Raw genomic sequence first — 16,084 nt, 5'->3', positions numbered from 1 at the left:
GTAAACACAAGTTGTACCGACATGCTAAACTTTATTATGATTACCGCTGTCTTTAGCCACAGGTATCAGCTGAAGCTCTGACTCCGCCCCCTTTCCCACAGACTGTTCGAGCGTTCACCAATCGCGTTTCGTCGCTGAGTACGTCCTCATGAATAAACATGAATTTTTAATAGCGGCTCCAGCATCTCGGCGCACGGTGGGGTGATTCAGTTGAGAAATATTGACAGAAAAAGCGTGAACCCCCAAAAAAGGACTTTTTGCAGTCATCAAGGAGACCATGGCATACGCCAGGACTCTGTGGACATCTTTACTGGTGATTTTACTTCAAATATTTCTCATCTGTTCAGCTCAGGTAAGTTAAACTCATGGTCATCTTACTGAAAACTATTGTTGTCTCTAATCTGATGGAAATTAATTCACTGAAATTGAATAATGTTCTTCTGTCATTGACTTAATGGACCATACTGAACTAAACACAGTGTTTCATAAGCAATTAACTATAGCTTAATTATATTCACAAGATAATCTCCTTTATTTCGTTATCTCATTTATCTCGTTATATAATTTATCTCGTTAGCTCCTTTATCTCGTTTTATATCACTGTCTGGCTGATAGGTGACTTCAGCAGAGTTTTATTACAGCAGTGAAGATCTGTAATATTAAAATAATAACCTGATCTGCACTTAGGATTGTTGTATCAAAGAGAATTTGTGTAAAACATGATGGTTATGGATCAAATATGCTTTGAAGACACCATTTTTTCGAAAACTCACAAGATAAAACTTTCATATTTTTAGGTTAACTACTAAATGATGAATCAGTAATGTGTGTGTTTGTGTGTGTGTTTTTGTTATAGAGGGCCTCAGTTGGTCCCAGGGGGCCACCCGGCCCTCCAGGTTTTCCTGGTATCGATGGCATTGATGTAAGTCCTACTCTGGACATTTTCTTCAACATCTCCTCTTTTATTCAAACCATTATTTATGAAGTTGTTCATTTTCAGAAATTATCAAAAGAGATCATCACAAGTGAGACATATTTGTCTGTGATGTGCCATTGATGTGAACACTTTATTTATTTATTTATTTATTTATTTATTTATTTATTTATTTATTTATTTTTGTTTGTTTGTTTGTTTGTTTGCCTGTTTTTAGGGAGAGAGGGGCACAGGCCCTGGTCCGAATGGTCCTCCCGTAAGTAGTCGATCAAGTCGTAGTTGAAGTCAAAAGCCTGCCTTGCTGCCATGTTTACATTATAACATTTAATACTTTATTCTTTTTATATTGTAGGGCCAAGATGGAGACGATGGAAAAAACGGATCTAATGGACTACCAGGAAATCCAGGAGCAGACGTAGGTCTTATTATTCACATTCTTTTCTGCATTGCTTTTAACACTGGGTAATAACGGTGATGAAAGCTCTTCATGTCTGAGCAATATCTCTAGTGGCAGGACACAGATGCTCTGTAGAGCACAGAGATTTCTTTAGTTTACCTCAGCCTCAAGGGAAATAGGGGGAGAAAATGCTCTTGAAAGTTGAAAAAACATGGTGGACATCAATTTGCCCATTTAGATGAAGAGAGTAAAAGGAAAGAGCTAGGAGAGAGGGAGAGCGAGTGGGAGTGAGTGAGTGAACCCCATATGGGCTTTACGCAGACAGAAGCCTTTTTGTGTGTAAGAAAGAAGGCTGTGGCTGGACTGCCACTGATTCGGATGGAATGGTGCCCTATGCTAAATGAGACGAGACAAAATGGCTCCTGTATGCTGTCCATGCTGGCCATGATGCTTACTATTAACTAGGAAATTGAGAGTAATAATGTAAAAAATGACATTGCTTTAGATTTTTTGGATATAATCATACTAATGCATGATGTGTCACAAAGGTAGCAAACTAGATCAACTATTCAAACTAGATAAACTATCACTATATTGATTGTCGTGTAGGAAAAGAGACACATTTTAAAGTAGTGTATTTTAGGTTTTTGTGCCCAGTTCCTATAGTGCTGAAATTTGCTTTGTTCATTATATACTGAAGTGGCAGTGGGGTGGAGTTAAATACACAGCAGTTGCAAAACCTGTTTTGCATAGAATCATAGAAATTTTTTTGGCATCACTCAGACATCCGACCTTTGACATCTCGATATTAAATATTTATTTTGCTTGCAGACTTCAGATTTTGGAAACCTAAATTGGAAACCTAGGCTAATAAGCTAGCTAAGTAATGTTTAGAAATTGTTCTATATTCTGCATTTGATCTAAGGTTTATTTTATTTATTAACATTTATCTATGTATGTTTGTTTTACATACCCTGTAGCCATGTAAGGACAGGATAGCTTCAATCATATGAGCTTTAAAGAGCGGTCATGACAATAACATTATTTGCCATCTTTGCAAATGTGTCCTCCTTTAGTACCAGCCTATAGAATTTAGTTCCATGGTAATTAACAGTTAATAATAATAATAATAATAATAATAAACTATATTAAAGGAGTGGGAGGGGTGAGCAAGTCTGCAGATGGGCATTTCAAGCAGTTTGTATATATCATGTTAGATCAATAAGATGTAATATATGTAATATAGTGTATTAGATGTAATATAGTTCCTTGTTGCAGTGGAGATGATGCATTAAAACAAGCACAAAAACACAGAATTGCAAATAACTGATATACGACACCTCCTACATCTGTCAAGCAGCATCTAGGTTAACTGTTGGAGTCTGAATGCAGCATTGGACTCTCACTTCCTGTGTTCCTGTTAGCTACACTCTTAACACTGCCTTATATGAGAAAATATTATTTTAACCTCTTAAAATCCCAGAATGAATCCTGATTTTATTCCTCTTTCATATAAACACATACATTTTCTATTCTAGCATTAAACAGTTATCTTGTCTTCATCCTGAGTAGTGTAATGCTTGTCAAGTAATAGCATTATAATATAGAATAATATATACTTTTTGTATAGATTTCATATTAAACATTCCATTATTCAATCAGGGTTTAGCTGGACCTGTTGGAGATCCTGGACCAGTTGGGTTCATTGGACCAAAAGTAAGTTGCATGTGATGAAAGCAAAAAAAAAAAGTCTTATGGAATGTATTTAAATCAATTTTTTGGAAAATATGGACCCATTCTAAATTATGTCATAATTATTGGATGTTAGGGTGAAACCGGTGATCCTGGACCTAGAGGAAATACTGTAAGTAAATGAAATTCAACACAATGTTTTAAAAGAGTTCACCTATCAGTGGAAAAGCTGTACACAATTGCAAATTATGTTTTTTTTCTTTTCTTGAATGTTTATACTGTATGTGTGTATTTAGTTGTGTCTGTACTGGTTCAGCATTGTGGTTTCTCTTCATACTCTAGGGGGTTGGGGAGGATGGAGAAGCTGTAAGTTTATTCTTATGACTTATGACTTTCGTTATTTATATCTTGCAGTCACCTTATGATTTTTGTTTTGTTTTGCTTTTAATGATCATCTTTCCCATGATTTGCATGTTTCCATGGAAGGGTGCAGATGGAGAGGATGGGTTGCCAGGAGAACTGGGCAAAGCTGGACCTCCAGTATGTTGCCTATTAAACATTTCTTATGTTACCACCAAGTCTGACTAAAGAGTGATATTTTAATTCTGTGTGTGATGCATCACAGGGAAGCCGTGGCTTGAGAGGACCTGTTGGTTTTCCAGGACCTGCAGGACAGAGAGTAAGTCTGGCTAAATTTGTTCGTATATATACATTTTCATACTGCACTGGAACCCACGTATGAGAATGATTTTCTTTGTTGGACACTTTTTAGGGCCCCCCAGGTGTTTGGAGTGGTGAAGCTTTGGTAAGACATTGCTATCTGATACCTATGTCTTACTGATGTTATAAAATTACAGATCATTATGTTTGTCTTGATGATGTTCATGTGAGTGATATTTAGAGTTATATCCATCTTTACTGATTGATTCGATAATGGAAAAGTGTGTTTGTATGGAAAAGGACTGTTTGTCATGTGGCAATGACTTGTTTTTCAGTGTCTAAATTCTTGCACACGTGGACTGTCCGGCTATAGTGGACAGCCAGGAATGAAGGCGAGTTGAACTTCAACTAAAACATGATACATTTTAATGCTGAAACTAGGCTAATGGTTTTGTTTACTAAATAGAGACACTTGATTCTGATATTGTTCTTTGGCCGCACAGGGCCACAAAGGTATCAAAGGTGAATCTGGAGAACCAGGAAGACAAGGACATAAGGTAGTATTTATAACTATAAAATAGTTTCCTTTATATTTGACAGGATTCCTGGTTTGATGTTAGCCATAATTCAGTATTTTTAAATGGAAGTTTTGCATTCGGGCCAGTGTTAAGCTAAAAGTGTAGAAAATGTTTGAGTTGTTTAAAAGTGTAGACATTTTGTAAATTATGTGTAGATTTGTTTTTGAATTTAAAAGTACCATTGCTTATCTTTTCTCTTAGGGTGAAGAAGGAGAACAAGGCCCCTCTGGAGAAACTGGAACACAAGGAAAAATTGTAACATGACATATTTTTAAGAAAACATGTTATTAAGTATTAAACTTACTGTCCTCATTTACTATCTTTGTTTATTTAACCACTTTGTGTCATGTGTGTTGCAATTTTAGGGTCCACAGGGACTAAGAGGGATCACTGGTTTAATGGGTTCTAAAGGTGACAGGGTAAAGATGACTATTCAAAGCTTTGTAATGAAATGTTTTAATAGGTGGCTGCTTTACACTAAAATATCTGCAAAACTTCCTCAAACAGGGCTCTCGTGGGGTAGATGGTAATGTGGGTCCTCAGGGCATTCAAGGAGCTCCTGTAAGTGTCCGAATCCATATCAAGTTGTTTTTCTGTACTAACCACCCTGCCTGTGCTTGTGATGACATCATGATAACCACGTTTCCAAACCTACATACTTTTCTGAGTCATTGTAGGAACTGACAGTGAAATATTAAAATCTGCAGAAGTCTTAAGTGTAATGTGAAGGGTTCCAGAAAATTAATAATTTAGTCATTTAGAACATAATCTGATTCCGCTGTTAATTTAAGGCTTGTGTTGTTTAAAGAGTTTATTTAGAAAATTTCACAGAAAAATTAATATCTCTTTAGGGTGATCGAGGACAAAGAGGAAAAGTGGGTGAGATTGGACCAAGAGGAGCTCCAGTGAGTAAACTTTAAATCCAGTGAACAAAATTTAAATTCAATACATTGTCTTGTAGAGGCATCAAAGTATAAGACAAACAAGATCTATATAGGATTAGGTAAAGTGTATTACCTTTTTAACTCATGCCACTTCTTTATAGCATAATCAAAGAATACAGTGCTAGACTTTTGATGTGGTTTATTATAAACAATGTGATTTGTATCATCTCAGGGATCTCTGGGATTTCGAGGCATTTTAGGATTACCTGGACCTAAAGGAGAAGCTGTAAGTCCTGATTCATTAATATTAATGTTTCAATTATAAAATAAACAAATCTCAAAACATGTGTAGTGAGAAGTTGGTTCCTGGTTTCTTTCCCAAAGGGTTTGCCTGGAATTGAGGGTCGTGACGGTATCCCTGGATTACCAGCAGTTAAGGTAAAATCAATTCTAACTAAAAAATTCTAACACAATCGTAAATATAAACTCTAATTAACTTTATTTGCTCTGCAAATTTGGTAAGTGGGTTTGTATTTAGTTACCAGAGTTGTTAATAAACTATTTCCCTGTTGCTGTTTTCAGGGTATCCCTGGCAAAGTAGGCCCTCCTGGTGAAGCTGGCCTTCAAGGCCTGCCCGTAAGTATGACCTTTTGAACCTTCATGTCAAAGCTTAAGAACAGTTTGAACAGACGGCATGGTGGCACAGTGGGGTGGTGGTGCTGCTGCTTCACAACTCCAGTGGTTCCTTCAGGTTCTCCTCACACCTCAAAGTCTTGCCAGTATGGTGCCATAGGCTCTGGATCCTCGACAACCCTGACATCAGTTTGAACAGAACTAGAATGATAAAATAACAAGCATTCATTTGAATACAATACCAGTGGCTGATGTCTGTATTTCCTTTAGGGTTTGCCAGGCATCCCTGGAGCGAATGGTGAAAGGGGGCCAAAGGTAGGCATTCATAATTGTCCCCATGGCTCAATCTATAGGAGTAATAACAATTTACTATACATGTAGATATGACATTGATAAAGCTTACTATAATAATACATCGTGGACAAGCTCATCATACATCTGAGTACTAAATTGTACCAAAGTTTTATGTCTGAAATGAGCAGCTTTATGATCTCTGGTGTACTGTAGGGAAACTCTGGTAATCCAGGCGTGGCAGGTCCAATTGGGAACAACGGAAAACAAGTAAGAGTCTTATGCTGTGCATTTCTGTGAACAGAAGGGTTGAAAAATGATTTATTGATCTAGTAGATGTTTCTGCACCTGCTAAGTGAAGCCTGGTCGATTGATTTCAGGGTGAACGTGGAGAACAGGGAGAAGTAGGACCTGTAGGATCAAGAGGTGGGCCAGTGAGTATGCCTCCACTTCTATATCACTGCAAACAGCAGACACAGAAATATTACTCGAATAATGTAACGTCTATGCTCCTGTCGTCTTCCTCTCTCTGATTCTCTAGGGTGAAAGAGGGGTGAGGGGTCCAGATGGGCCTCAGGGACAGCCAGGTCTAAGGGTATGTATCTAGTATCTCTAGGCAAATAGATAATGAGCAATGTCACAATACAATGGAATGGATACATTAATTATCACCTTTCAGTAGTGATAAAGCTGTTGTAATGTTGGAATAAAAGAGCAATAAAGAGGGAGGAAATAACAAGGAGCACCAATAGGAATAAGGAATGAAAGGATTGAAAGACTATCAGTGATGAAAAAGCCATAACAGCAACAAAGACAAGAATAAGAACGAGAGAGGAAGGAGAAGATACAGATGGAAAGGAATGGACTGGAACCCAAGTATTATTTATACATATTTTCTATACGTCCAAATGTAGTTTTAATTGTTGTATGCAAAAAATATGAAAAAAGCTGAAAAAACTGCATTGCCCATCGCATTGTCTTATTACACAGACGAAGTGTTTAACAATCCCAGACCTTGTCCATATTTTCGAGATTTTAGAGGTCATGTCCAGTTTACAATTCAAATGTGATTTTTTTAATACAAAGACTCGGTGTGACAGCGATCAGTGCTGCGAAAGAGCCATGAATACAGAGATGTTATTGAAGCTGCTGTGCTCAGAGTTATTTTCTTTGGTAAGAGGATATTCGGGGTAAAACGGGGGTCTGAAAGAACCCTCTGTTCAGCAGGAATTCCTTAAAGCAGCCTGGCTAAGGGCATCAGGCGATCAGGACCCACATCCACACACAGCAAGCGACACCCACAGTACAGCAGCACTGCTTACAAAGCCATGTCTTTTTTTATATTTTGTGGTTTGTAAGTCACCATGTATAAATGATTCAGTGTAAAACTGTGTGTGTACACTTGTGTGTATGCAGGGTCCTAAAGGGAATCTCGGTCTACCTGGCGTTCCAGGTGAAAGTGGTTTTCATGGTCAGAAAGGTGACAAGGTAATGGAAAGGATTCCAAAAAAGTAGCAGTATAAAAAAGTATTTTTTTTTCAATTTTATTTTATACACCTTTACAATGTTTATGTTTATTGTGCTAACTAAAATAAGGAATAAATCACTACCGGGTAGGTTGTTATAGGAAACTGATCAGGGTTGAGGTGGTAATGTTCTGAAGTGTAACTTCTGCAAAATAGTCCAATTTTTTATTTATTCATAAAGGATAATTTTTTTAAAACAATTTCCTCGTATCAAGCACGTTGACACATGTATCTTGGAAATCTTGGAAAATCTTTTGGACATATGACACGACTGACTAAAATTTTTTTCTGATTGTTATCAGGGTGCAGTTGGTATTACTGGGCCAAAAGGCGAGCAGGTAAACCTGCACTATCTGTCAGTTTAGGATGTAGCTTTAAAACCCATCATTTCTATGTTTATATGCAGTATCCTAATCTGAAACACTGTTTGTGTTTAGGGAGCACCCGGTGAGGAGGGCACACCAGGAGAAAAAGGGGACCTAGTGCGTAACTCTGAATTTTTATTTAAATTATTTGTGGCTAGAGAATAGAGACAGTAGAAGACAGACAGTAACCTTTGAACCTTCTCTTTCCTGCAGGGTGATCAAGGGGAACCTGGAGAGAAAGGTTCGGTGAGTGTGACCTCAATAGTGTTAAGTCCAATCTCAGAATATTAAAATTCTTTTAGTGTTAACATCAGTTGTTAGATCAGTACATGACATGTCACTTCCTTATGTTCAGCTGGGAAAAACAGGTGATGCAGGAAACAAAGGTCCAGAAGGAATGCGTGGGCAGCATGGGGTTGAAGGTGAACCAGGTCAGCCCGGACCCAGAGGCATGCAGGGAGATCGAGGAGAACGTGGTTTACCTGGAACTCAAGGACGACCAGTATGCTCTTTATTCTTAACATATCCAGGCAGTTTAATTAACTTAATTAATTTAATTAATTGGAAACCCGATTATTATGGGAAGTATAAGAGCTAGCATTTTTCCTCTTAAATCCTCTTAACCATCAACATTTTGCCGATCAAGTGGTTGTGCAGTTACACAACAGGCTGAGATTTGTCCCTGTAATGAAATGATTATTATTGGCGTACTGCCTTTCAGGGTAAAGGACCAACAGATGAACAAATCAAGGCGGTCTGCATGAGGGTTATGCAAGGTCCGTGTTTAATATATAAAATCTAAGCAAATGATGTGATTTATTTGATCAGCCAGATAACATATTTCCAGCTGAAGTTTGACTAAAGCTTCAAACCTGTTCTATCACAGAGCAGCTCGCTCAGCTTGCAGCAAGCCTGACAAGGCCAGAGTCTGGCATTGTCGGGTTGCCAGGTCCTCCCGGACTTCCTGGTCCCACTGGCTCACCTGGAGAGAACGGTTTCCCAGGGCACACTGGAGCAAGAGGGTTGCCTGGCCTTAAAGGACCTCCTGGACTTATTGGAGTAAAAGGACCAAAAGGTACAAGATGAAATTGCTTTGGCTTTGAATCGAGGAGATGATGATGAGGTGGTTTTCTATAATGTTGTCATAGGATTGTTTTAATCTAACAAGTATATCTGTGGCATGTTATAATGTTCAAACCTCAAACAAAAGCAATAATAGAAAAATTACAGATACCTTATGTGTATAATTGTGTAATAAAGGTGACACAGGAGACAGAGGAGACCGAGGGCCTACCCTACAAGGGCCTAAAGGCATTCCTGGGCCACCAGGTCTTCCAGGTGAGTTAATAACCTACTTAGCCAATATACTGTAGTTATAAGTCAAGTAAAGTCAAGAAGCTTTTATTGTCATTTCAACCATGACGTTAACCAGGGTTAGGGTTAGGGTCCGGGTCCGAATTGGCCGCTGCGTGCTACTGCCACGCTGCCATCAGGTGACATAAGCAAAAAATGAAACACTACAGAGTATGCTGTTATAAAGAAATAGTCCATAATGGATTTATTTGGTATAACAGCAGTGCTTTTAATTAATTTTTAATTAATTAATTAATTCAGTGGGGGGCACGGTGGCTTAATGGTTAGCACGTTCGCCTCACACCTCCAGGGTCGGGGTTCGATTCCCGCCTCCACCTTGTGTGTGGAGTTTGCATGTTCTCCCCGTGCCTCGGGGGTTTCCTCCGGGTACTCCGGTTTCCTCCCCCGGTCCAAAGACATGCATGGTAGGTTGATTGGCATCTCTGGAAAATCATCCCTAGTGTGGGATTGTGTGAGTGAATGAGAGTGTGTGTGTGTGTGCCCTGCGATGGGTTGGCACTCCGTCCAGGGTGTATCCTGCCTTGATGCCCGATGACGCCTGAGATCCCCGCAGGATCCCCGTGACCCGAGGTAGTTCGGATAAGCGGTAGAAGATGAATGAATGAATAATTAATTCAGTGACGGATACATTATATATATTCCATTTAGTGTTCAATTTCATGTTGTGGAACATCTGTGAAAAAAGTTAGTAGCTGTTACGTAATAGAAGATATAAACATCTCATAACAGTATTTTTCTTTATTGAATTGGACTCCCTCCCTCCATCCCTCTCGATAAAAACCATAATGCACAATGTCTTCTGCAATGAAAGCTGCAGTGACATTCCTGTAGCTGGACGTTTCCAGGCTGCAACAAAGCACAGATGATTAAGGCTCATTAAGACCTCACAACAAACATGTTAATATATAAATAAACCTGGGATTTTGGATTCTGACCAGCATGAACTCCGGAGCTATGTCAGAGAAAATGACTGGTTAAAAAGTGTTTCAAATATTTGTTGACTGTAAACATAAGTGATATAATTCCCTGCCACATGAGCCTCATGATGCAATAACATGAACACACACTGAATATTAAAAAGCGAATGAAGGAATTGTTTATTATTTTCCTAAACATTGTTTATATTGTTAAACAGTTGGGGCAAAAACAGGGATGTGTTGTTAGAATCGGACTACAACAATACATTGTCCATGATGCACCCACTGAGGTGCATCATCTGTTTTTTTGTCAATAGTGTTCACACACACACACCTGTATGTGCTTTTGTAATTTCACAGGTGAACCCGGGCAGCCTGCATATGGCAACAATGGACGTGATGGTATGAAAGGGCCGCGAGGTGTGCCCGGAATTCCCGGCATTCCTGGATCTCCTGGGACTCCGGGTCTGAACGGATACTGTGAGGCATCACAGTGTATCCTCAGCCAAGTACCACCAGAACCTCTCAAAGAGTACAGCATGAAGGGACCAGACAGCCTTTAAAGTGGCTGCAGAACTGAAGCTCAGAGACTAACAATAGGGAGACCCTTCGCCAAACAGTTTATTTTGAAGGATGTCCAGTGTGGTACTTTTCCTGCAAGTACAGTGTGATTGCAATGAGCATTTTCCTTAAAGATTTTTAGCCTTGAAATATTTGGAAGAGCTTTACATTTTTTTTTTTAAAAGGTTTAAATGTATTCCATCGTGCAGAAATGGACTTCCTGTAAAAGTCGTGAATTAATACTTTTTTTAAAGATCAGAAAAAGAAAAACTTACATAATACATCCAGGGCAGATGTTTTCCTGGCTGAAGTATACAATGCACTCCTTTAGTTTTTAAAGAGTAACCAAACAAATTGTGAAATGTACTAAATCTTTATGTATAGTCACATTTAAAAAGGCTAAATGTTTATACACAAGTACATAATGTAAATACAGTTTATCATTACCTCAAATTGGCTTGTCACTTTTTCAGAATTAAAGAAGTATTCCTAAATCAGTGTAAATCATTTTAAACATTCACTTTGTTCAATTCCATGTAATTAAGTGTTAATCTTATTACCCAATGACAGTATAGTCTTACTAGTTACATTCAATGTGTGAAATTTTCAGTGGTATTATTTATTTTCGAAAAGGTTCAATGTCACACCTACATTTGTGAAAATGGGTAAATAAATGGTTTTGATAAAGCTGTGCATGTTTTTGTATATGAAGGATGCATATTAATGGACAGATTCACGTGCGACGTGCAGACCTCTCGTGTCCTCAGTTTATTCCTTTATTTTACGTCTTCTCTCATCAGTCAACAGTTACAACTTTTCTCACTATACTAAAACACATACCCAGTGATAGTATAAATAGCCAATCTAATAGTACACGTTTCAAATACCGTACATAAATCAAGTATCCAAGTATTTTTAAGTTACGCACATCAAATAAAAAGGCATACAAAATATCGCAGAGGTCCAGTTTGAAGCCAAAACACAAAACAAAAAACACTATCGACATGGCAGTAATTAGTAAACGAAGTTTAGATAAACAACACAAACTAGATCCCATACCTTCCACATACACACAATTCTACATTTTTTTTTGTAATTCATGATTTTCTGTGTGTAGCTGTTTTCACAAATGCCCATAAAACAACCTCCTTTTCAATTTACTAAGGCATTTTAAGATCTTCAAAAACAATAAGATTAAATGATACCTATGCTGTCATATAGTTGTTAAAAAAAAACAAAACAAAAAAAAAACAATACTGTTTGGCAGAGGGCACTCCTGTAACAGCTTTACAAAATGTTTATACAAGTTGATGGCTGGAATCAAAAGATGTTAAATTTTCACATGATCATACAATAAGCACTCACCTTGTCAAATGAGGCCACACTGTAAAATCAACACACATGGGGATAATCACAAGTAAAATTGATTTATTTATTTTTTTTAATCTTTTCGGTATTTTCACATGTTCATCAATTCTGAGTAATAACTGTACACATTACAGAAATATATGGATTAAAGGTTTCCAGCAGGGCTGCAGGAAAAGCTCTACTGGATGCAGCAGTTGTTGCGGTGACCGTTTGAATCTTTGAAGCGGAGACGCATCTTTGGGCGATATTTCTCCAGGTAGAAGAGCTGCTTGCTATTAAATGCTCCCCGACGCTTTCTGAGAATGAAACAGACACAGTATTGAACTGATATGACAGAAACTTCATGAAGATCAAAACTGAGTTTTTATTTCTCTCTCTCTTACACATTCAAGAAATAACATTAAAACAAGGTAAAGTGAATAACACTGATTTGACTTGTTACAATGGCTCCTGGTAAGGGGTGGGATCTATTAGACAGTAAGTGAACAGTCAGTTCCTTGTACACTGACGTGCATGGGAAGTGACGTCTAGATGAGCAAAATTTGCTGGACAAGTTCATGCTGGCTATTATAAAAGGGGTCAAAACACAGTGAATGAGAGCTTGCTGAGAAACAGAGGGACCACTCTGACACGTGTCCACCACTGAAAGCACTCCTGTGGGTATGTGAGAATCTGGACCATGGAGCAATAAAATGAGGTGTGTGATGTACCGGACAATCAAATTTGACCTATAGAGACACCACCTCAAAGTACAGGATTTAAACCCTCGGCAGTACACAAAATATATAAAATATACAATAAAAAACTGGACACCTACAGAACAGATTCATGCAATTATTTATTCAGCCAATTGCGTAGCAGCAGTGAAAAGCATAAAGCCAAGCCGTGCATACGGACCAGCAGCGTCAGTTAATGTGGCATGATTGCTGTTGCCAGACGGGCTGATTTGAGTATTTTTATAACTGCTGATCTCCTGGGATTTTCATATACAGTCTCTATGTTTTACACAAAATGGTAGAGAGAAAAAACTAAACAAAAAAACAGTGAGCAACATGGTACCATGGTACTTTAGTGTAAAAGCACTTACTGTCGAATGAACTGGACAGCATCTTCATACTTCATACCACACTCAATCAGAGCGAGGGCAACAAGGACTGGAGCTCTGAGGGTGGGGTGTAAAGAAAGAAAAACAGAACAATACAAGATGTTACAGTTGATGCTTTGTGAAGAGGCTAGAATTAACATACTCCAAGCTAAACATAAAAAGGAATAAATCTGTCTTTAACTTTGTAAACAATAAATTGTGATTTAAGAACTCAGCAAAAATGGTAAACTATATCAAAACAATCCAAGCAAATAAAAGCTACTTCAGTAATTTAGCTCTTCATACGCTTGCTAAACATTAGCTGATGTGATGTGAATATAAAAAGTTCTATTGCTTATTTTGTCTTTTCTGACCTTTTTAGACTCCTGTTATACACTACATGGCCAAGTCTATGGACATCTGACCACAACTAAAGGTAGGCATTTCGCAAATTGTTGCCACAAAGTTGGAAGCACACAATTACAATGTGTTTGCATGCTGCAGCATGACAAGTTCCCTGAGCAAAGTTTAAATACATTTGCATCTGACCATGGGCTCTCAAACTCGATTTGGTGCTGCACCCATCGCTAAATACGGCAATGTGGACATTTGCATGTGCAATGCGCATTCCACTGAATATTATGTGGCACCTGTGCAAGTGGAACAATAACTTTCTCTTTAGTGATTCATAAGGCAGTATTATGTACATTAATTCATATGTACAGACTAGAGTTGCAGTCGGCTTGTAGTCATTTTACACAAATGTCCAGGTGTGCTGTAACAATATGAATGTATGTGCATTTCATCATCACCCTACCATACCTGGCAAGAACAGGAATCTGTTCCCTTATTAACTCAAATCTTTTACGTCTGTACTATTGTGTACGGTTATTACTAACCAGATTTCCTATTAGCTTCATGTATCCTAGCAAACCTATCAAAAGTGTTCAGGATTTTCTGAATTATTAAATTGTTTTGAATGTAAAGTCAGAATGTCTGGATCTGAGACAGAGCCCAACAAGTCAACAAACACCTAAGCAGGAGGTTTTAAAGTGAGACAGAACTCAGTGTATTTAACAAACATTTGACAACTTGACAGATTTGGATGCTTTGACTCCGATATGTCATTGAGCAAATATCCATTATAAATCTCCTGGATATACAGAAAGGAAGCGAGTGTGTGAATAATTCTGCTTCTATGCACATCTGCTCATACCCACAAACTCAGTCTACTTTGCATCACACCTGTAACATGCAGGATGACTATGCCGAGTTCCTCTTCTTGTTACGCCCCCACTTGACTTCTGAAAAGAAACTTCACCTACCTCTTCTAGAACACTAAAATCTGCCATTTCAGTAACCCTAGCTTCCTGCTTCGCTGCTGTTAACAAGTTTCACATTTCTCCTGTAACTGACAGCTTGATTCAATCTGTGAAACACCAGCCATTATGTGATCTGTCATGAATCAGGATTTTTCAAATGAGAAGTCCAACTTGTCTGTGACAGTGACAGCATGCTCACTGTGATCAACATGTTCACTCATTAACTTCCTAGCAAAAATATGACAGAAGAAATGTGATCACAAGAACTATTTTATCTTGGTTTAGCGTCTCAGTATTTCAGTTGTATTTACCTTGCATAGACAAACACAGCAAACAGCAAACAGCCTACCTAGCAGCATCCTTGTAATTCACCTACACATCACACCAAACAAAAATCCATTCAACTTAGAAACATTGCAAGTCCCCAATATATTATACAATCACTGGTTTCATTCTAGCCTGTAAGTTTCTGTTTAAGATCAGCATGTTGTTCAATGATTGTCAAATGACGCTAACAACCATATCATTTAATACAAAATATTACCTTCCAAGGCCAGCTACACAGTGAACAGCTATGCAGCAGCCTGGCTCCTCCCTAAACTTAATCCTCAGCAGATTCAACCAATCGTCAACAATCTGGTTAGAAGGAGGAGCTCCATCATCAAACGGCCAATCCTGCATATATTATAAGGAAAAAAGTTAAGTGCCGGAATATTTCCGCTGCATTCATATTTCATTTGAAGCAGTAACATAAAATAACTTACCAGGACCTGAATGCCCTCTTTTGCGACCAAGTTGGCATCATACGTCGCCTCGCACACTCTAACAACTGTTGTCACACCATACTTCTTTAGTTCCTGAAAAAGAACCAGTGTGTGAATGAAGAACGATTAAGTTGCAGGGGAAAAAATAAACACAGATTTAATAAGCAAATAGGCTCACAACTCAGCGATTCTCTATAATCTTCTAACAGGTAACTTTAAATATGAATTGAATATGATAAATTGTGGCTTTTGACTAAGCAGTTAAGGGTAACCTAAACCAAAAAAATTAAAAAAAAAAAATTTATCAAATTTGCAAAGTGCTTAAAAAGGCTCACCTCAATGAATTTGTTTAGGGTGGCATTGGTAGGATTGTGGGTGATGAGGAACCTCATGTTTTTATATGTGATCTCCACAGGGGCAGGTCTATTCATACGAGCCATTGCTGACAATGAAAAAAAACTGACAAATATACAAAAATGGAAGGAATCTTCACCAATCCCCCTTAAAATAAGTATAATCTGCAGAAAATCAGGAGAAGGGGTGGGGAAAAAATCAAATAGAAAGAAAAATAACTGACTGATGAAAAAAATCTATAAATTAAAGAAAACAAAAAAAGGGCTGGTCCTCGGGTGAACAAGGAAACAGAGGGCCAACGAGGGCAGTGCACTTCTGGAGATTTTTTTAACCCATCCAGACTGGTCTGACTGCTGTGGACGCCCCGCTCTCCGTGTCTG

General features: G+C 38.1%; 2 protein-coding genes across 2 annotated transcripts; one reads left to right on the top strand and one right to left on the bottom strand.

The window, feature by feature from the left end:
* Positions 1-79: 79 nt before the first annotated feature.
* col9a1a (collagen, type IX, alpha 1a) lies at positions 80-11,384 on the top strand. The gene is made up of 32 exons (XM_060879126.1): positions 80-352; positions 857-922; positions 1,152-1,190; positions 1,287-1,349; positions 2,994-3,047; positions 3,160-3,195; positions 3,366-3,389; positions 3,510-3,563; positions 3,649-3,702; positions 3,796-3,828; positions 4,019-4,075; positions 4,187-4,240; positions 4,463-4,516; positions 4,627-4,680; positions 4,769-4,822; positions 5,113-5,166; positions 5,378-5,431; positions 5,530-5,583; positions 5,728-5,781; positions 6,049-6,093; positions 6,286-6,339; positions 6,450-6,503; positions 6,611-6,664; positions 7,486-7,557; positions 7,898-7,933; positions 8,033-8,077; positions 8,174-8,206; positions 8,316-8,462; positions 8,682-8,736; positions 8,847-9,035; positions 9,221-9,298; positions 10,612-11,384. Exons 1-32 carry the CDS (start codon positions 278-280, stop codon positions 10,812-10,814), a joined length of 2,052 nt encoding a protein of 683 aa, XP_060735109.1. The 5' UTR covers positions 80-277; the 3' UTR covers positions 10,815-11,384.
* Positions 11,385-11,567: 183 nt separating this feature from the next.
* ptp4a1 (protein tyrosine phosphatase 4A1) lies at positions 11,568-15,819 on the bottom strand. The gene is made up of 5 exons (XM_060879104.1): positions 15,686-15,819; positions 15,351-15,443; positions 15,131-15,261; positions 13,268-13,342; positions 11,568-12,476 (listed from the first exon to the last, which is right to left on the bottom strand). Exons 1-5 carry the CDS (start codon positions 15,788-15,790, stop codon positions 12,359-12,361), a joined length of 522 nt encoding a protein of 173 aa, XP_060735087.1. The 5' UTR covers positions 15,791-15,819; the 3' UTR covers positions 11,568-12,358.
* Between the last annotated feature and the right edge of the window lie 265 nt (positions 15,820-16,084).

The sequence above is a fragment of the Tachysurus vachellii genome, chromosome 1 (assembly GCF_030014155.1).
Source record: "Tachysurus vachellii isolate PV-2020 chromosome 1, HZAU_Pvac_v1, whole genome shotgun sequence".
Lineage (NCBI taxonomy): Eukaryota > Metazoa > Chordata > Actinopteri > Siluriformes > Bagridae > Tachysurus > Tachysurus vachellii.
This window is presented reverse-complemented; position numbering and strand designations above follow the sequence as displayed.

Excerpts from the sequence above, each read along its gene's own strand:
- col9a1a (XM_060879126.1), top strand. The coding sequence starts at position 278 with ATGGCATACGCCAGGACTCTGTGGACATCTTTACTGGTGATTTTACTT. Across the intron at positions 4,681-4,768 it reads TGGGTTCTAAAGGTGACAGG|GGCTCTCGTGGGGTAGATGG; the intron begins GTAAAGATGACT and ends TTCCTCAAACAG. Across the intron at positions 7,934-8,032 it reads CTGGGCCAAAAGGCGAGCAG|GGAGCACCCGGTGAGGAGGG; the intron begins GTAAACCTGCAC and ends GTTTGTGTTTAG.
- ptp4a1 (XM_060879104.1), bottom strand. The coding sequence starts at position 15,790 with ATGGCTCGTATGAATAGACCTGCCCCTGTGGAGATCACATATAAAAAC. Across the intron at positions 15,444-15,685 it reads CCCTAAACAAATTCATTGAG|GAACTAAAGAAGTATGGTGT; the intron begins GTGAGCCTTTTT and ends GTTCTTTTTCAG. Across the intron at positions 13,343-15,130 it reads TGTGTAGCTGGCCTTGGAAG|AGCTCCAGTCCTTGTTGCCC; the intron begins GTAATATTTTGT and ends CCCCACCCTCAG.